This window comes from Rhinichthys klamathensis, unplaced genomic scaffold (genome assembly GCF_029890125.1).
Source record: "Rhinichthys klamathensis goyatoka isolate OS25496 unplaced genomic scaffold, OSU_Roscu_1.1 h1tg000021l_1, whole genome shotgun sequence".
Lineage (NCBI taxonomy): Eukaryota > Metazoa > Chordata > Actinopteri > Cypriniformes > Leuciscidae > Rhinichthys > Rhinichthys klamathensis.
This window is the reverse complement of record NW_026606572.1, coordinates 1,985,361-2,007,197: the sequence shown is the minus strand read 5'-3', so window position 1 is coordinate 2,007,197 and position 21,837 is coordinate 1,985,361. Positions and strand designations below refer to the sequence as shown.

Here is a 21,837-nt window from a genome sequence, read left to right as displayed (position 1 = left end):
TTATAATTTCTTTTTTTTTTTTTTGCTCTTTGCTACTGCCTAATTTTTTTCCCATGCTGCCTCCACTCATTGTCCTGATGGTGACTGCCAAATAATGGAAAGCTGTCAGACCTTTTATGTCTGTGAAAGTCCCTGTGGCTTTCTTCCTGTTTAACTCGACTTTCCACATAATTTCATTAGAATGAAATGAAAATTGCTAAATTAAATCTGCGGAGCGCATTGTGAATGTACATTAAGGTTTTTTTTCTTTCTGTGTGTGTTTGAGGAGGGAGGGAGGTCAAATCCTGCCTGACACGGTTTTTGTGAATTAATTGGGTGTTTAGAAGAAATTGCTTAAGACAGACAAAACCACTGCATTTTGGGTGTTTTTAATCCTGAGGGAAAGAACGACGCTGTGTTTTATTAATCCTCATTCTTATAGAGCAGCATTTCTCTCACACACACACACACACACACACACACACACACACACACACACACACACACACACACACACACACACACACACAGTCTAAGTGAATGGTGTGGATACATTCTAAATGGAAATGAGAAGTACAAGTAGAACACAGGATATTGGTCTTGACAGAGGAGTGATGGGCGGCAGTGAATTAGTTTGGGGCAGGAATGAAGCAGTTGACTCAAATGAGCTCACCGTAATTCTTCATTGTCTACACGCTGTAAAGGTATAAAGGTGGATGTTTGCTTCAGGCTAGTAAGAAACATACTGTACGTAAATGTCATGGGTTTTGCCTTCTGTCTTTTTCAGTGGAGTGGGTCGTAACTGGGGCTGGGCGTCAGCTGGAAGCAGTATTCTAGCAGAGTTCGGGACGCTGCACATGGAGTTTGTGCATCTGACATATCTGACAAGAAACCCTGCTTACTATCAGAAGGTACGACTGGCTTTGAGTGTTGTAACTATTCAGCCCTTGTGTTCGTGTCCTGTTGTGAACTATGTTCTGGTTTAGGTGATGCACATACGGAAGCTGCTGGCTAAGATGGACAGACCCAATGGGCTTTACCCCAACTACCTGAATCCTCGCACAGGACGCTGGGGCCAGCGTGAGTACCTCCCACTAACATCCTGTGTGCTGCACAAGAAACTCTCTTTCCACTCTAGAAAAGGCTTTGTATGAATTCCCACACTCTATGAAATGAAGAGGTTTCCAAACACCCACAACGTGAACTTGATGCTATGATAAACGAAAAAATACATGGCACACACAACTGTTGGCTGAAATCGTGCATTTTTAAGTAGATGGAAGAATTTCCTATCAGCATTGAATAATAGATTTCAACATTTCCTTGGACTCTTTCTAATATCTTAGATGAATTTTGTGTTTCTAAATTCGTCATGTTTTGGGACTGCATTATCCATGAATGCTACATACAGTGCTGCCTTAGATTCAACATTTTGCTGCCTATTGTTTGGAAATGCTTTGTAAGTTAAGTAAACTGATATACTAGACTCAAAGTATATCCAATATATTTATGTTGTTGTTTTCCTCGTCAGGCTCAATTTTTACTTTTAAATTTTCAGCTGACCCCATCCCAAAACAATATTTTATTTACTGTATATATGTAACATTTATCTAGTACCAGAAAGACATTCATAAAAGGGTTACATTTTATTTACAAAAAAATAATGTTTTTGATAATAAGCAATATCAATGGCAGCTGTACATTCATTCATAAAAAGCATTTTGTTGGAAAAATGATTCCATTCAATGCAAAACAATACTGATTGGTTTTGTATTTTTCAACCCATTCTTACTGATGCTGCCAAGAATTTCACAGGTCAGTCTTGAGACTTTAACAAAAACTCTGTTAACCCTCTGGGGACCAGAAACGCGCCGGCGCGTTTTGCTCGTTTTTTTTTTCACATAGCAGAAAAATAGACTTAAAGTACTACCATAATTTCTGTTCATATAGAGTTAAGAAATATGAGAAAATAATCTGTTAAATGTCTACTTTTTTATGTGCCCACATACAATCGAAATAAAATATTGTGCTTTTGTAAAATAAAGAATATAAACAGGGTGTGCATTCTGCCTCTCCGTCACCGTGAACTTTTTTTCTGGAGCACGTCTCTAATCTTCAACACAACTCAGCTAATACTATTCACCCAGCCATAAGAAATATATCTTTTAAATCATTTGAGTTTGTACTTTTAAATGATCCGATTCAAAACTATACAAATATTCTCCGTTTATGTCATCTATATAAAAAGAGAGACGTGTCAGCCGTTCTAATTATCTTTCTCTCAGCTCATTATCTCTGGTAATGTGACACGCCCACACTGTAAAACCTGATGAGTTAGTTCAACTCAAACCGTTTGAGGAAACCGATTGCCTTAAATCATTTAAGTTTATTAACTCAAACAATTTAAACTTAAAAAAATATTTGATTTGTGTTCAAGTAACTCAATAACTTATTGTTAAGATAACTTGGGTAAATAAAGTTAATAGTACTAATTCCATTCAGTTAATATAACTTAAATCTATGAAGTACACTGTAAACCCAAAAAAGTTGGCAGAACTCAAAATACTTTTATTAGTATAAACTTAGTTAGCTTTAATAAGCTAATCTGCTAACATAGTAAATGCTAACATATTAGCAATAGTATGTTATACAGAAACACTTGCTGTATGTGCACAGCAATATAAATGGATTATTTGCTCTCAAATCAAGCTGCATGCACCACTTGTCACCATGATGGTAACTATCCTAAAGCCAACATTAACAGAAATTCTTCTAAATTAGCATAACAAAACATGAATCACTACTAAATCTCACACATAACATTAATCTTACACACAAAAAAAAAACATTATATTACACTTAATTTTAGCATTTACTCTCCCTTTCGAGTGCCATCGGCAAAGCATGCTGGGAAATAGACATCACAGCTGTTTCAGTTAAACTTAAGTTCGTCTAAATTAAAATAAATAATTTCATAAAACTCAAAACAATGAAACAGTTCAGTTTACTTAAAATATATCAGTTCAGTGAACTTGAAAGAAAAAGAAAGTGCTAAATACTCATAAAAGTTAATTTGACTGAACTAATTTGTTTAATTTAAGTTTGTCCTACTCAAACCAATTAATTATTTTGAGCATTAGGGTTTACAGTGCACGGAGAGCACACGCTATTCAAACGCAAATATGTGAAGCAACACATTGAGACGCGTTAACGCCCATAAACTCTGAAAACACTATATTTTTTAGTCAGATTAATCTACTGTCGTCTTGCGCGGCTATATGAGGAACAATCCTGGGACATTTACCACAGAACAAGTGCTGGTTTATTTTCACTTCGAGGATGAGCAACAGATTCAGCTGAGAAGTAAGTGTTTTATGCAATTGCTTTGTTCTAATCGCGATATAGAATAACGTTAATGTCTGTTAACGGAAAAATAGCATACTGTTTAAATGTGAATCATGTTTGTGTGTGTGAATGAATTAATGAATGAATGAATGAACGCACAGATACGCACTGTTACAGACTAAATAAAAGACAACATTTCGACTAGTTTTGGATAAAGTTTTTACTCTAAAATAGACATCAAATAAGCTTTTGTTAGGAGTTTCTGCTCATATGTTAAATATATAGTATGTTTTGTCAATAAACTAATCAACTCAGATGTTAAAGTGTTTGTTCCAATGCAAGCTATATCAAAATAATGAATCCTCAACTTTGAAATATGTATGATCAAACTAAGACATTTATGGAAAAAGACCATTTTCTTTTCAAGATGTTTCCAACTCTAACTTTGAACTGAAATAAAACCATGTCTATATGGTGAAGGGTGTGTGATAGAAGTGTCCAGACGTATGCACCCAGTATTTTAAAGAAGAACATTTAATTATTTGCGATACATTATTCATTCACAAAGAATTCAAGGACATTATTCATGTCCCTAAAGGTTGGAGTTTTCCTCATTTTTTTAAATTAAGGCATTAAGATTTTTTATTCCTCTTTTTAGTCAACTTTAGCATGGGTGTGTGTTCACTTATTCTAAGCAGTGTGTGTGTGTGTGTGTGTGTGTGTGTGTGTGTGTGTGTGTGTTGTAAATAAATCCAAACAATCTTTTTTAAATCTCCTCATTCTTTGTGCAAGGCTCCTGATAATGATAGGGCCTGATAGCACACCTAATAGGGCCATTATGGGAGGGTCTTTGTCTTTCTCAGGTGTGGAATGCCACACATATTAATGAGAGATCACGCCTCCTCGCATAAAGCTTTCTCAAACAAAACACGTCATTAAAAATGTAAAAGACTTTATTGTCTTATCTGAATGAGTAGTCAGGATGATTCTCACATAGTTTTGGAGCAAATATTCTAGACTATGTGATACAATTTTCAAAAGTCTTGTGAAGAAATAATCAATATGTGTTTTGTGGCCTTATTTCAGAAACTTTTATTTTTAAGTTTTTCAATAACCATGCATAAATAATATTCTCTCAAAAATACAAACATGTACATACATGTTGCTCACATATCATGGTAGCCCCGTTTGTGCTATATAGAGTGAATTTACACCTTTGCCATTAACATGTTTATAAATAACTGAAAAAAGCACAAATGTCAGTGCATGTCAAAACATCCCAAGGGCCCCAAAAACACCCTGGTCCCCAGAGGGTTAACCAGCTATTTTTCCTTTTAGATATACACCACCGTTCAAACGTTTGGGGTTGGTACAATTTTCTTAAAGTCCCCCAGTAGTCAATAATTGTATCCCTTAAAACTCATCTTTGATCACCAAAATTACATACAGTATTTAAAAGTTGTTTCCTCGAAAAAAAAAAAACCTGTCATGCCTTAAAATAGCTTGAATGTAATTCTACACCCTTGGCTCATTTAGTATACGCCTCCGCTCACTTGCACTAGCATTTATTTGATAAAAAATACAGTAAAAATAGAAATATTGTGAAATTATTACAATTTATTATTTTCTATTTGAATATATTTTAGAATGCAATTTATTAGTGATGTCAAAGCTGAATTTTCAGTGGCCATTTCTCCATTTCTCCTGTTGAAAACAGTTGTGCTGCTTAATATTTTTGTGAAAACTGATGCGTGATTTTTTTCAAGATTCTTTGATGAATAGAAAGTTAAAAAGAACAGCAAATATTTTAAATATAAACCTCTTATAACATTATAAATGTCTTTACTGTCACTTTTGAATAATTTAATGCCCCCATGCTGAATAAAAGTATTAATCTTGATATGATTAACAAATCTAATATATAGTGACGTGACATTGCTCCAATCTGAGACACTCACAGTGGCTTTGGCCCAGCAGGTTATCCTTATTACTGAGTCCTGTTTCGGTACTCTTATTACTGCAATAATCGTCAGAAGAGATTCAAATCAAACGGAGGATCCACAATATCACCCTATGAAGTGTGTTTATAGACACAGATGATTTTCATAATCCCTCTGCCAGGGTTTATTATTCTATAAATATGAATGACGACAGAATAGCAGCTTATCCTCATCTCCTCACTGATCAGTGAGCTTTAATAAAGATGGGATGTGAGGAAGTTTCTTTATTTATATATAATTAGTAATTATGTGTAGTGAAAACACTCCACTGTGTTTTAACCAACTCTTAATTACTGGGAGAGATGAGGGTTTAATTAGTGCCCTGCGTCTTAAGGCTAAACCTGATCAACCCACTACTAGCAAACGTGCGCACACACACACACACACACTAAATTCCAGTAAAGCGTGTGTGTGTCGGTCCAAAGGGGTAGAATGTAATTAAGGTGCACTAGAGATCTATTTTCTAAATGAAAACTCAGCGTGAGTGACAGGCCAATACAGAAGAGAGTATCATTCCCCCTCCCACACTGCATCTGCCCCATGTGCTATTAAAGGGATGGTTCACCCAAAAATGTATATTATCTCATCATTTATTCTCCCTCATTTTATTCCAAATCTATATGGCTTTGTTTCCTGTGTGGAACACAACATTCTTCTGACTTTTTTCCGAGAAAAAAAAAAAAAAGTCGAATTTCTGACTCATTTTGTATTTTCTATACAATTAAACTGAATGGATATATCATGTATAGCCAGGTACTGAAAACAAGCAGCTTGGACATTGTGCTAAACATCATCTGTTGTGTTCCACACAAGAAAGAAAGTCATATGGGTGAGTAAATGATGACAGAACATTCATTTTTGTGTGAACCATCCATTTAACATTATAACTCTCTCTCTCTGTCTGTACAACAGAGGGCCAGGGGCCTTTAGGTTTTAGATCCACATCTCGTCTACAGCAGATGCAGGCTTCAGCCATCATTCTCTGTCCATGACCTGTCCGCTCGCTGTCGGCGAAGCCTCTCTGTAGAGATTTCCTGCCTGGATCTTTGATTGTTACTCAAATCCACCCTGTTGTTTTTTTTCAAAGACTTTGACTGCATTTACTTTTCAGTGGAGGCTGTTAGGGAGTTGTTTTTGATTGGCAGAAGTGAAAATCCAGGCATTCGATGAATGGCAGCAGTGCCAGAAGAGGCTGGGAAATAAAGGCCCAGATGGTTTATGAGAGTCTGACTGGGATTTTTGGGAGTTTGAGTCTGAAACATCTCTGCTTCAATCAATCTTTCCACTGCCACAAATTTGATTTTTTTTCTGTCTCTCTGCACATCAGCCTGCACCATCTATGTATTATACATCATCTTTATCGCTGATAGTGTTTGTTCTTTTTTCATATTTATTATGATTTCTACCAAATTCTTTTCTCTGCTACTCGTACACATTCGCCTCTGCCGTATCTCTTTCTCTCTACCTTTTTTCTCCATTCCTTTTGCTGTCTCTGATCAGCTTGTTTTCTTCTCTCTGTTGTTTTCAACCTGTCAATATTCTCAGTCAAATCATCCTGTCTGAACTTTATTTTCTTATACTTCACATTTTTATATCATATTACTTTTGTAAGCAATTAAACTTATGCTTTTTTTTGCCTAAAAATCCCTGAAGTATTAATTTAATTGGCCATATCTGGGGACTGGTATAATCATAGACACATGGGCTCTTTTGAATTAGCACAGTAAGCAGTGCCCTAGCAACCACAGAATACCTTGGCAACCACATGACAACAGTTTTTGAACTACCTCCAGTATTATGTCGGCGGCTTTGCATTTTTTCAGTATTCCAACATGTCCCACCTCCTGTGACAGGACGGGCTGGTAAGAGTTACTTACAAGTGGTCTGTGATTGGACAGCTCTCTCTCACTTTCTCTTCAGTTTTTTTCCTTGTAATTTTTTTTTTTTCTCTTCTGTTGAATAATTCATCTTAGCTTCTACGTCTTGCCTCTTCCAGGCCAGTCCCTCGCATCCATTAGCATAAAATACATCTTTAACTTTGTCTCAGTGTCTCTGTAAAGGATCTCTCATAAAGTGCTTCAGCCTCCTGCCTCGTTGCTGCCTCGTTGATTTATTTAGCTCTCACTCTGAACGAGCTATTGCAGATGCAATTTTTAGCCATGTCACTTGCGTGTTCACACCTCTCTCGTGTAAAACCATCACCTCTGCATCTGTTCTCCACCCCCAGTCTCCTCTAAAGACCTTTCATAATGGTTTTTGGCAGCTCATCTCCTGAACGCTAGGTCTCTCCCAGCAGGCTGAATGCAGAACAGCTCGCTAGCCCTGGAAGCTATGAGCTGTGACAGTGCTAATGGGCTCCTTTCTCATTCTTCCATGACACTATATACAGCAAGTGTACAGTATACACTCATCTGTCTCCTGCACACATCACACTTCCTGTTCTCCTGTTCTTCTTTGGAGAATATGTGTGTCCTATCTGTTCTCTGGATGGGTTAACACGCTTTTGTGTGAATCTTGGCACTCAGAGAGAGGATGGATGGATGGATGGATAACATGGATAGATAGATAACTTGGATGGATGGATGTATACATGGATGGATAGATATATAACAGATATATGGACAGACAGACATAAACAAATACTTTATTAGATGGATGTATGGATTGATATTGGATACCAGATAACTTAGACAAATACTGTGGCTGGATGGATGGATGGATAGATAACATGGATGGATATAAAACAGATGACATAGACAAATACTGTATTAGATGGATAGATGGTTATATAATTGGATGTACAGACAGACATAGACAAATACTGCATTAAACAGACAGTCAGATAGATGGGTGGATGGATAGATATATAACAGGTATATGGACAGACAGACAAAAACTGTATTAGATGGATGGATGGATGAATGGATAGATAACTTTGACAAATACTCTATTGGATGGATGGATAACATGGATGAATAGATAACATGGATTGATGTGTATATATATACATATATACCAGATATACTGTATGGACAGACAGACAGACATTGACAAATACTGTATTAGATGTATACAGACAGACATAGATATATATAACATAGATAGACAGATAGATAAACTCAATCTCTGTTTGCTGTCATGTGCACCATAGTTCAATATCAGAATAAATAACTCGGTGCCTCTTTTTAAATATTCTGTTTTTGTCCATGTCTTCAATATACCTGTCTTAATTTCAACAGCTCCCTCCGACAAGTCAACACAGATTGTTTACATGTTCTGTTGTAGGGGCCCATTACAAGCCATTACCAGCACAAATGACTCCCAGCCTGTCAAACACGCACTCACTCTGCAGTCATTAGCTGTGTCAAAGTGGAACACACACTCAATGGCTGTGTTTATAAGTGATTAGGTGTGTGCTGGTGTGTGTCCACACTGAATAAACGCCAGCGAAAACATGCTCACTTCAGCGCATTTTTATTGTAATGAGACTCCGTGTCAAGCCTGAATACACTTTTATAGCAGCATTCAGGCACATTAAAAGACTGAGCTTTGAACAGAGAGTAACCAAAACCGAGCAAGTTGAATAACCACGGTTGACTTTTCTTTCCTCAAGTTTAATGCATTTTCACAAAATTAAGAGTTTAGTTGTATCTAATTAGGCTAGTTTTGTTTTGTCAACTCCCTTTACTCTAAGCTTAAAGGGTTAGTTCACTCAAAAATGAAAATTCTGTCAGTAATTACTCACCCACTTGTCATTCCAAACCCTTAAGACTTTCGTTCATCTTCGGAACACAAATGAAGATTTTTTTTAAGAAATCTGAGAGCTTTCTGTCCTTCCATTGACAGTCTACGCAACTACCACTTTCAAGCCCCAGAAAGGTAGTAAAGGCATCATAAAAGTAATCCATGTGATTTAACCTCAATTTTATGAGTGCTTTGTTTGTGCCCCAAAAAACCCATAATTTAACACTTTGTTTACAAAATATAAGTTCGTTTGAGATCAATATTTTGTAAATGAAGTGGTATATGATTGTTGTTGTTTTTTTTTCATATAATTGAGGTTAAACCACTGGAGTCACATGGATTACTTTTGTTCTTTCCTACCTTTCTGGGGCTTGAAAGTTGTAGTTGTGTAGGCTGTTAATGGAGGGACAGAAAACTCGCAGATTTCTTTAAAATGATCTTCATTTGTGTTCTGAAGATTTACATTTAAATTACATTTATTGCGTAATTTAGCAGACGCTTTTATCCAATGTGACTTACAAATGAAGAGAGCAATTGAAGCAGTCAAATCAACAATAGGCCAATGATATGTATTATAAAATAAATGTATTTTATTCCTGTGATGGAAAAGCTGAATTTTCAGCATCATTATTAGTCTTCAGTGTCACACGATCCTTCAGAAATCATTCTAATATGCTAATTTGGTGCTCAAGAAACATTTCTTATTAGTATTGTTGTTAGTTGAAAACAGTTGTGCTGCTTAATGTTTTTGTGGAAACTGATGGTTTTTTCAGCATTCTTTGACTAGAAAAGGATTTATTTGAAATAGTAATTGCTTTTACATTATTCTACATTATCCCAAATATTTCTGTCACTTTTAATCAGGTCAATATGTCCTTGCTGAATAATGAATTTCTTTCTCATTAAAAATCTTGCAGACCTCTAGCTTTTCACGATATTCGCTTTCACAAAAGTTTAAGTCTCAGCTCTCCTCGGTTTATCCTGGTTTCTCTCTCTTGCTCTGCAGATCACACGTCTGTAGGTGGATTGGGTGATAGTTTCTATGAATACCTGTTGAAGGCCTGGCTAATGTCTGACAAAACCGACACAGAGGCACGCAAGACCTACGACGATGCCATCGAGGTGAGGGCTGCTGGTTGCCATGACAACTTGTGTTCTTGTGTTGTGTGTGTTCTCTGTTCATTCTCTCTTTCTCTCTCTTTCTGCAGGCTATCGAGCGCCACCTCATCCGCAAGTCCAACGGCGGTCTTACTTTCATCGGGGAGTGGAAAAATGGCCACTTGGAGCGTAAGATGGGTCACCTGACTTGCTTTGCTGGGGGCATGTTTGCCCTGGGGGCTGATGGGTCGCCGGATGATAAAGCTGGGCACTATCTGCAGCTCGGAGCAGAGATTGCTCACACCTGCCACGAAAGCTACGATCGCACTGGTTAGTGAATAAGAGGGGCCAGTTTGAAGAGTATAACAAAGAAACGCATTAGATCTTTGGACTTCAAATCTAATAGCTAGGTTTCAGTCACGTGATTATGATGACGCGTGAAATTCAGATGGAGGGCAGGGAGTGAAGAGCGCAATGGACGAGATGGAGGAAAGTCCGTACTGTACTACTTTACACGCTATTACAAGAGAAAGATATAAACAAAAAATCCAACATATGTTGGACGTGATCCTTACGTTATGAAGAGGAGCGATTTTCAACTGAATTGAAAGATTTTCCTGCCATCGAGGCGGTAGATATCAGCGACTACCTCGTCTTACAGACATACTTTGACTTTACAAAGTTCGTAAACGTTACACGTTACACAAACATAGCCACTTAAGTTGTATTAACTCAACTTTGACGAAGTGATCACTGCACAAACGGGCATTTTCCCATTCGGCTCCTCCCGACCGCAGACGTAGGTTTGCAAGCCGTTTTTCCAGAGATTTTCGGTCAATTTCTTGCATTTCCCCCCTTATGAACAACAACTTTTGGTACACGATAAAAACTCCTCGTGGTTTGATCGATTTAAGTAACCATAAACGACGCAAAACATAGGCATTTTGAGTTTGTTATAGTGCTTTCTAAATACAGCAAATCACTTCCTGCCCTCCATTTGCATTTCGCGCCATGGCAACGCAGTGGCGTGACGTCATATGAAAACAAGCTATTTGTAGCATGGTGTGTTGCCATGGGAACACTACAGGTTATTTTGAGAGTGTGCCATTTCTATTTCACACAACTTGACTGAGAGACCATGATGGATTGCAGCTCAGCCACTAGCTCTCAGACAGATAGTTTTTACATTTATAGCACGAGGGCCGAAGATTCAACTAATAGTGCTGAACTCCTAAACCTTTTATTGTTTGCAGTACTGAAGCTCGGTCCAGAGGCCTTTAAGTTCGACAGCGGGCTGGAGGCCGTGGCTGTGAGACAGAACGAGAAGTACTACATCCTGAGGCCTGAGGTCATCGAGACGTACTGGTACATGTGGAGATTTACCCACGACCCCAAATACAGGCAGTGGGGCTGGGAAGCAGCGCAGGTCAGCACCTCCCTCTACCTTTCCTGATGCTTCCATCTCTATTACCCCTTTTCCACCAGCAAGAACCAGGTGCTAGTTCAGAGCTAGTGCTATTGCCGGTTCGGAGTTGGTTCGACTGACGAGCTTTCTAAGAACCGTTTGCCTTTCCACAGGCCAGAGAGCCACCACAGAGCCAGGTCTTACTTCACTGTATACATCTCATGTTGCCCAGCAACGCTAGCGTGGCAGCGCCAAACACAAACACACTAGGCTTAATAAACGTGATTTGACTTGACTAGATAGTGCTGAATTGCAGAGCTTGTGCAAACATATCCACTAGGGCTGCGCGATACTGGGAAAATATGCAATATGCGATATTGTTGTTGAGTATTGCAATAACGGTATTTCTTGCGATATAACATTTCCCTAGAGAAATGCTATTTTTTAGGGCTGTAGTCAACCAAAGAAATCCTTAGTCGACCAAAGTCTTGTCCTGCGAAACGATTAGTCGACTAAAAAAAAAAAAAAAAAAAAAAAAAGACGCGATGTTTTGATTGAACATTTTCTAACAATTGTCATAGAGCATTTATAAAACAACAACGAAAAAACATCAAAAATACATAAAACTATAATAATAATACAATTCTTTGAAAATTAAGTGATTTTTTTTTTAACTGCAAAAAGTGAGGAGCTCTGTCCTAGGTCTATAGTGACAGTCACAATCGCGCATCTGACCACACCACACGCTACAAAAAATATAACTGCTATCTGCCACAATGAAAAATCCTAACAAAAGCTCTCGTTTATACAGGCTGTATATTCTTCTTTACTTTCAAAGCTATAGGTTAACTTTTGTCCAGCCTATCTAGGCGTTTTAAAACAAACACACACAAAAACCCAAAGAGCCTAAAAAACAATCCTAATAATAATAGGCTTTATTGTAGGACCGCATATAGGTTTATTTGCGTTTTGTTACATTATTTAGGCTATTTTCAAATGCGTCAAGTGTACAAATAAAAACAAAAACATATCAAGAAAACACAATCTATTGAGTCAGCATGATAAAGCCGTTAAAGGGACTGCTCACGTCTTTTGCGCGCTCAAGTTCGATTTCAAATGTAGGCGCGCGGTGTGCGCTAATGATGGAAGCAACGGTCGCGGTGCGACGCGCTCTTTTTTTTCCAAGTGCGTCCACGCCGCATCGAGATACAAACATATAGTGTATAAAAACATAAAAACCGAAACAAGTAGCGTTCTAACTGAATGAATACAGCTAAACTACCTATATCCCTTACTGAGCACGAAGCAGCAGCGCAGCCACAGGTGCGAACCGAGTGTTCTATGTGTGTGCGCTAAACTGTGGCGCTGTTACAAAATAGCCTAAATTAAAGCATTCAAAGTTGGGGATAAACCATAGGCTAATTATATTTAGAATACAGTAATATGTAACTGCTTATAAAGGAATAAATATCAAGGAGTAAATCATTGAAAATTTCTTTCTATTGGTAAAAAAAATAAATGCAACTGGTCGACCAATAAGAATGTCAGTCGACCAAGACGGCATCGACCGATTAGTCGACTAAACGACTAAAGTTGACAGCCCTACTATTTTTATTAAGCTTTTAAAAAAAAAATCATTTATATATGTAATGGTCATACTAAAATAAACAGGTAGGCTAAAAGATATTCTTCTGATCTTCAGAAGAATATCTCAGTTTTTTCAGAAGGAGTTACGATTAATGGTTGTCTGTGTGTCTCTTGTTATTGTTACTTGGCATTTCGTTAGCAGTTTTGGTAGATGTGGGCTTACACTTTTTGAACTCTTCATCTAGCTCCCTGAGGTTGCGTTTCAGATGACTGTGGAGATTAGTTTCCTCTCGACGTGGCCACAATTTTTCCGCACGACTTAGTGACACCGTCATTTATGTTCACATATCGCGTTTTTTGCACGTGCGAATTCGTTATTTCAAATGCAGGCGTGCGGCAAGCACGCTCAAAACGGAAGCACGGTTTTCCAGCCCGCCTACTTTGATTTGATTGGTCATCTCAGATATTCTGACATTGACGAGCAGTGACGGACCAATGAGGCTCAGATGAAAACACTTAATCACACTTTTTTGGGGGGGATTTGATTACACTATTTCAGATAGCCCGTCGGGCAGGCCGGTTATGCAATTTGGTAGCCCGCCTGGAAAACACAATAGCCCCGGGACGTCGGGCTAGCGATTTTGCGAGCCCTGTAAAGGGATAGTACTAGATTACAGCAAACCCTTTAAGAGCATTTTTGTGCTATACTATAATAAATGATACATTTCTATTTTACAGACTTCTAAGTTGAATCTCAAAATAAAATAGTTCTCCATATTTCATACACTGCATTTATGATGTTGGGATGCCTGTATTGAATAAGCATTACGACAGTGATTCAACGTTGGCAAAAACTATTGAGCTTTTTAGCTTGTACAGTGTCGTTTATCATCCAAAACGCGAAAATAATAATCGTCTTGTGTCAGTTCGAATTTTAATATCAGTGTAACCCAGTAAGAGGACAACTTGTTTTTAAAAGTGGTGCCGATGCAAAATTCTCCAGCACAAAGAAACTGTTCAAAAAAAGTTTGACTCCCTTCTCACCGGGCTGGTATCTCCAGCCATCAGAGTTCAGCCGGATATCAGAGACAGAATAAGGTCAGACTGAGTGTCTGGCACAGGATGTTCCTCAGTATCTAAACCCATATCTCATCGCTTTGATATCCATCTGTAGTCCCAGTCGCTCTATCTGTGGCATCTTTTTGCTGCTCGTGTTAGTCCTGTACCTCTCCGTCGGTATTTTTTAGATGTATCCCTCCCTTTCTTTTGGCCTAGGCTGTGTTTTTAGGGAAGTGTGTTTGTGTTTTTAGAACAGTTTCAAAGTGCTCTTGAGAATGGAGCGTCATTGTTGTCTCTCTGATTGGGTGTCATTGTTCTGCCGTTACAGTACTCTTTCTCTGCATTTGGGCTTCTTTTGATGAGCCACTGGGTGCCTGGGCTCTCTCTCCTCCTCTCCCTCATTGTCACTATCCCCATTTCTGTCAAAGAGAGCAGAATAAAGCTCACTTGTTCCCTATCACCAAAGTTCCTTTGTTGCTATTGCCTCTTTTTCTCTTCTAATTTGATCATTTTCTCTCTCCAGCTCTCTCTGTGCACCTCTTTCTTTCCAGGGTTTCAACGTCTCTTCTCCTTGCGATCCTGGCACTTTTCTTTGGCTAGATAAATGGTGATGTGTTGATCTGTTTGGCGTGCGTCTCTTGGATCAGTTAGGATTTTTCCCAGTTCTCACCATGTCTTTGCAAGATGGCCAGTTAGAAGTTAAACAAATGGCTTTGGTTTAATGTCGTCGGCTTGACAATTTGGTTATTTGAACTGCTGGAGTGTTTGCAGAGATGTTGTTTTATGGGGGAAATCATGTCATTCTGTCTAGGAATGATTATAGGAATTAATGGACAATTATTTTCCTTTTATGGCCGATAACCAATTAAAACTTAAAATCAGTTGCCTAAATTAAATTGCAGCATTTAAAACATCACAGCATTGCAAGGTACAGTATGAAAAGTTATTTTTGCTAATGATTATATTTAAAAGTAATTTTTTCAAAGATGTTGTAAGATTCCAAGGTAATCAAAATGGAAAATGGAGGAAAGGGAGCTGAGCTGAATCTCTGTTGAGTGGGTTAATGTGAGTCTGGATCAGGCCAGCTGCTGTTGTGTTGTAACAGTGTGAGGTGAGTCCTCCGTGTAGCAGCTGTTTCAGAAAGATCTGCTCCAGGTATGTGAGCACATCATGCCGTGTTTTCCTGGCACATCACTCCTGCCGGCAGAGGCTGAAGCAACGCTAATGGAGCGTTATTGGTTCTTGGAGAAAAAGAGCAGCTTCTTATGTTCTATTTCTGGCTTGTCATTACTGTGAGTACACAGTCATGCATTGATTTGATTTGCAGTCACAAAGTGGGGATTAGGACATGGTTTCACTTGATATTGCACATACTGTTTAGACAATCTTTCTGAGCTAATGCACAGGAAAAAGTACATCTGGAACTGACATAGCCTGAGTTACTCACCAATTGCCTGGTGACTTTATTAGAAACTGCAAGAAATTACATAGTTTAATTGAATTTGAGAACAATAGTCTGATGCTCTCAGTTTTAAGAAATCAAAGACATACGGTCATGACTCAAGCGTTAACAACCTTTTCCATGAAATGTTCATCTAAGAGGCTGACATTTTCTTTTTGTCTCAAGAACATCACGTATGTGAAAATATTTCTCACATTAAGCCAACAAAATGAACATTAAGAACAAAAACATGATGTTTTACCAAACTTCACTGTTTGTCACAAATATGCAAGAAAACAAATACAAAAAAAATTCAATTGTGATGGGGACACGTGTAAAAATGATATACAGTACCGTTCAAATGTTTGGGGTTGGTAGGGAAAGTCTCTTTTGTCCACCAAGGCTGCATTTATTTTGTCAAAAATAAGGAATAGTTCACCCAAAAATGAAAATTCTGTCATTTACTCGCCCTCAAGTTGTTCCAAACCTGTATGAATTTCTTTCCTCTGCTGAACACAAAAGAAGATATTTTGAAGAATATGGCTAACCAAACAGTTTCTGGTCCCCATTTTTTCTGGAAACCTTGATACGTTTTTGAATGGATAAATGATGAATAAAAACAACCCCAAACTTTTTATACTCTGTGTGTGTTTATTCTTTCTGTATATAACTTTCTTTTTCTTTTCTGCAGGCTATAGATAAATACTGTCGAGTCAGCGGAGGTTTCTCTGGTGTTAAAGACGTCTACTCCTCCAACCCCACCTACGATGACGTCCAGCAAAGCTTCTTCCTGGCTGAAACTCTCAAGTAAAAGTCATTCCATTTACTGATACACATAATGCGAGTACACATTATTATTGTACATTTAACACTGTAATAATGATCATTTACTACTATAATGCTCAACATTACTATGCAAAATACAGATGATAGCACTGTGAAAAGCAGTGACTATCAGCTAAACAAAGTAGGATTTGCAGAGTAAATTGGAGTGGAAAGACAGCCAGTCATTACTGCAACCTGCTGGTGCCATTGAGACACTGCAGTTTCTCACAAATGTCTTTTGAACGGGATACATCAGATCTGTGACCTAGTTTGGAACAGTATCATGTTAATTCTATGATCCCTGCATGTGTGTGTGTGTGTGTGTGTGTTTTTGCAGGTATCTATATCTGCTTTTCTCCGGCGATGAGCTGCTGCCTCTTGAGAACTGGGTGTTCAACACGGAGGCCCACCCTCTGCCCGTCCTGCACCTGGGCAACATCACCCTGCCTGGCAGCGAGACCCAGCGGTAGAGCGGACGCACCAGGGGGGCGCTCTCCCCCTCACTCGCCCCTTTTCTATACGCCTCCCTCCTTGTGAAAGACAGCAGCTGCTAGTGCAAAGGAGAGGAGAGAACTGTACCCACCAACCACTGTCTCCTCCTGGACTGTGAATCATGGGACTTCAGTGAACGGAGGAGACCGAACTCTCTTTATCTCTGTCTCTCATATATTCTCTGAAGGACAGACTGCCGGATTGATCATGTTCGTCTCTCTCTTGTGGCCGCTGGTCTGACACACACTGTACACACATTTGCGGACATAAAGACCTTCTGAAATGGATGTGCATTTCTCACCAAGGAAGGATTTTAACGAGTTTGTTCGTTCTTTCTTTTTTTTTTTCTCTCCAATTTGGCGGCGTTTCATGTCATCAGCTCAGCACTAAATCACTTCAAAATGGTGGATAAATTGTTCCCAGACCGGAGCCTTTCACTTTCTGAGCTGGGCTCCCGGAGACAGCAGATGTCGGATTTGACCACCTGTGAAATCTTTCTCCAGCTGAGGTTGAATTTAGGCCACAGGCACCCAGGGATGTTCTTTTCTCCAGGATTTCTCTTCAAACAGTCTCTCCGATGTCTCTGTTAAGGTTAGCGGGTAAAAACAGACACGTGCTGCTGCCTGTGAGACAGTCACCACCGTCATTCCAGAAACCTGCGCTTTTCCGTGTGTCTCCATTCCTCTCTTTCTTTTCATCCTTTCTGAATGCTCAATTTCATTCATACTGCTTTCTGAAACATGGATGGGTTTTTGCCATACATTGAATCATCAGTAACACTTGAAGCAGCAGCAGCAGCTGTAACTTGTGGAGAGGAGTCACAGTGCTTTAGATGCTTATTCTCACGGCCATCACCATTTGTTTTCAATTGTGGATGGTGTCGCTCTGTTAGACCAGACCAGGTTTTTTCAACAGCAGAGTTTTACCACTAATCGTAGCCAACGAGATAGAGATTTATATATATATATAAATATGGGGTTTAGAGTTCAGAAAATACACTGTGTGTGCCCTGTACAAGAAACCCAGAGTAAATGAAACCCAAAAACCAGTGCAAAGATTTTGAATCCAGTTGCATAATAACAAAGCCCATGATGTAGTATGTTTTAGACTTGGGAATACTCCTAAACTGAGGTCAAAGACTTTTCTTGTCATTCCTGTTTCTGTTCTTTAAAGTCAAACGCATATCTCTGAATATTTCATGTGAGTTTTAACATGACTTGATCCATGAATGTTTCGGTCCTGGGCTGTAAACACTTGAGAACCGGTGGTGGCAGACAGAAACAGATTCCTGATATCAGATGGTTCACTCGAGTTTGATCAAACAGCTAATCATATTGAAGTTTTTTATTTATTTTTTATTTTATTTGACCTTTAATGAATATTGATTCAATCTGTTTGGAAGACATGCTCAGCCTTATGCTCTTCGACTCATGTTTGTTTGTTGTAATCTTCTATCGTGTGAAATGGCACAGTCACAGAATATTTCATGTAGTTGATCGGAGAAGGAAAAGTTTATTTTCTGATTGAGAATCAGTCTTTCAAAAAGACTTGAGCACCTCTGGGTGTCATCGAAGGGTCTTTCTCTTTATATCCTGTTGGTTCAGTTCTTCAGTTTCTAAACCGCGTCCTCTCCTCCCCTCTAGATGGCAGAAGTGGTGTCCCATTTTCTTTTTTCCCCAGTAACATGACTTTGACTAATGGTGAGTGAAGCCCAGGCCAACACTCTTCCCTGGGGCTGCTGGGTGGGTTTCGAAAATGCTGTGTTCTGTATTTGTATTTTTACTGAACAAAAAAAAAAAAACAATAACTGTAAATATGTTTAAAATACCACACAAATTCAATAAAGATGTTACAAAAAGTGAATGGAATAAAACAAAAGCTTCTATTGTTAAGTCTTTTCTTACTGACTCATAAAAAAGACTTTGAACACTTACAGTGGAGGTCATAGTTCAGGTGGATCAGATGTCTTCATTTGAATGCAGGTTTCCCACAATCATAGAAGATCAGGGTGTATCAAGAAAATTGAAAATCAGAATTACCAGACCTAAAAATCACTAAACGTCTTTAAATGACAGAGAAAAGCCATGGATGTTTCTGTAGTGAATATAATTATCATATTTATGCTCACATAGGACTGAACGCTGAATCCTCCAATGAAGCCATATTCAAACCGTAGGATGAATTTTGTCCAAAATGTAAACACTACTGATCAAAAGTCATTTTTTTTCTAAAGAAATTAATTCTTTTATCGAGTAAGGATTCATTAAATTGATAAAGTGACAGTAATTTACAAAAGATTTCTATTTCAAATAAATGCTTTTTTTTTACTTTATTCATAAAAGAAACATGACAAATGCAACACAGTTTTACAAAAAACATTAAGCAGCAACTGTTTTTACCATTGATAAGTGTTTATTGAGCAGCAAATCAGCGTATTAGAAAGGTTTCTGAAGGATCATGTGACACTGAAGACTGGAATGATGCTGAAAATACAGCTTTACAATCAGGAATAAATTACATTTGAAAAATGTCCAATTATAAATATTTCACAATGTGAGTTTTTATTGTACTTCTGAACAAATAACTGGAGCCTTGATGAGCATAAAAAAAAACTTTTAGTGACCCCAAACTTTTGAACAGTAGTGTAAATGTTTGAATGGAAACTACAGTTTCTATGTAATATTATTTATTGCATTAGAACTAACAATATATATATATTTTTATGTAATGTAAACATCATGTATATTCCAATACCTAAAGCTGTGGGAACTTTATGGATTTGTAAATACTGTAAATTGCCTTTGTTCTTATATTATTCTTCTAACACATCCTAGATCGAAAGTAGATACAGTTTGTACATTTCCATTATTTCAGTAACAATGTTAGTGATAAATGGGCTATCTATTTGTTTTAAGGCCTTCATGCTCCTTTGCTCTTGGCAGCACACATTGATATTATAGGTCGTGGTGAACTGGTCCTGGCACATTACCCCTGCTCTCAGTATACACGTCATCCCCATTGCAAACAATATTTCACACGTGTGTTGTTGGTTGTTGTTGTTGTTCTCTCTGTTTAGCAGAAGCAGCAGATTTGAGGGCAAAAATTAGGGATTTCAATTTTTTTTTTTTGCTGCCCTCTGTCATTGAGCTGTCTGGTCTGACCGCAGCGTGACAGGACAGGATGGATGGGGGGCAAAAGAAGGAAGCAGAGGTCATGAGCTGGGTGTCATTTGCCGTCTTTCAACAACCCTAGTGACATCATGTTACCCCTCGGTATCATCTCCTCAACAGATGCTGAACGATGACTGATTTCTCTTTCCACACACATAGTGGTGTCCAAAACTGAGACCACTGGTGGAAATGCTTGTTTTTGCATATACAATATTACAATACAATATTGAGTTTGCATGAATCAGGCATCTTGTGCTTCAGCCGAAGCAAAAATAAATGTTGAATATTATGAACAGAGTGGTCTTCACCATCCATATAAACTTTAGAGACTACAAATATATTTTTCAAGGATGTATATATAGATTATTGGAGTAAGTTTTACTTGCAATTTCTTTGTAATTATTTCAAAGTGAATCTTACACCTAAATTTGTTCAGAGTAATTTAGGGTCATCTTAGGCCACAAAGTCAATTGCTGCTCTGTGGAAAACAGTGAGTGATAAGCTTGGATAAACTAGCATGTTGCAAGTGCGCAGTAACACAAGAGCGCCAAGGTCACTGTGAACCAGGCAGGTCAGCTGGCAACTTCTATTAATGATAGCAAACCGATTACACGCGTGTAGAGAGAGCTACAGTACCACTGGAGAAAAGAGATTTGACTTTCAGAAGAGCATAATGAGTTTGCAAACCCCTTGCTGAAAAAACATAGTTCTTTTTTTCTTTTTTTAAGGGAAATAATATAACCAAAATCATGTGTCATTTTGTGCCGAGTTTGTTTCTGAATTATGGTATAGGCAAGATGATGTTTTTTTATCATGCCTGATCTGACCTCATCAACACTGTTACTATACACTGAGTGCCAAAACATGTCACAGTGAATATCGTTGATAATAAGGCCACAGTAGATCAGATGGTAGGCAAACAATCAGTTCTTGTAATCAACATGTTGGATGCAGGAGAAATAGGCAGAAATAAAGATCTGAGAGTTTTTGACAAGGGCCAAATTGTTATGACAAGATGACTGGGTCAGAGTGTCTCTGAAATGGAAAGGTTTGCTTTGTGTCAGAAGTGGTGAGAATTTACCAAGAGTGTTCGGAGGATTGAGAAACCACAAAAGGCGACAGGGTGTTGGGCGCCCAAGGCTCATCGATGCAGAGGGCAACGAAGGCTATCCCGTCTGGTCTGGTAAATTTTGAATGATGGTTAAGGGAGGAATGTGTCAACACAACACACACTGCATCACACTCTGCTGCGTAGCCACAGGCCAATCCGAGTGCCTTTGATGACCCCTGTCCACCGGCGAATGTGCCGACAATGAGCACGCGAGTGTCGGAACTGGACCTCGGAGCAGAGGAAGAAGGTCACCTGGTCCGATGCGTCCTGTTTTCTTTTACATCACGTGGACGGCCGTGTGCTTGTGTGCTGTTTACCTGGAGAAGTGGTGACACCGGGATACACTGTGGACGACGACAAGCCGGTGGAGGGAGAGTGATGCTCTGGACAATGTACTGCTGGGAAACTCCGGATCCTGCCGTTCGTGTGGACGTAAAATTTGACACGTGCCCCCTACCTAAACATTGTTGCAGAACAGGAACACCCTTCATGACAGTGGTGTTCCCTGGTGGAAGTGGGATAATGCACCCTCCCACACTGCACACATTGTTCAGGAACGATTTGAGGAACATGATGAAGAG

At 38.6% G+C, this 21,837-nt stretch overlaps 1 protein-coding gene across 1 annotated transcript in view; it reads left to right on the top strand.

The window, feature by feature from the left end:
• man1a2 (mannosidase, alpha, class 1A, member 2) overlaps positions 1-18,020 on the top strand; it is a 108,926-nt gene extending 90,906 nt beyond the window's left edge. The window contains exons 8-14 of the mRNA XM_056241580.1: positions 767-890; positions 966-1,059; positions 10,075-10,190; positions 10,277-10,496; positions 11,420-11,592; positions 16,350-16,465; positions 16,821-18,020. Coding sequence (XP_056097555.1) covers positions 767-890; positions 966-1,059; positions 10,075-10,190; positions 10,277-10,496; positions 11,420-11,592; positions 16,350-16,465; positions 16,821-16,953 — 976 coding nt within the window. The 3' untranslated portion in view covers positions 16,954-18,020. The remainder of the gene's footprint in view (positions 1-766; positions 891-965; positions 1,060-10,074; positions 10,191-10,276; positions 10,497-11,419; positions 11,593-16,349; positions 16,466-16,820) is intronic.
• The last annotated feature ends 3,817 nt before the right edge of the window (positions 18,021-21,837 follow it).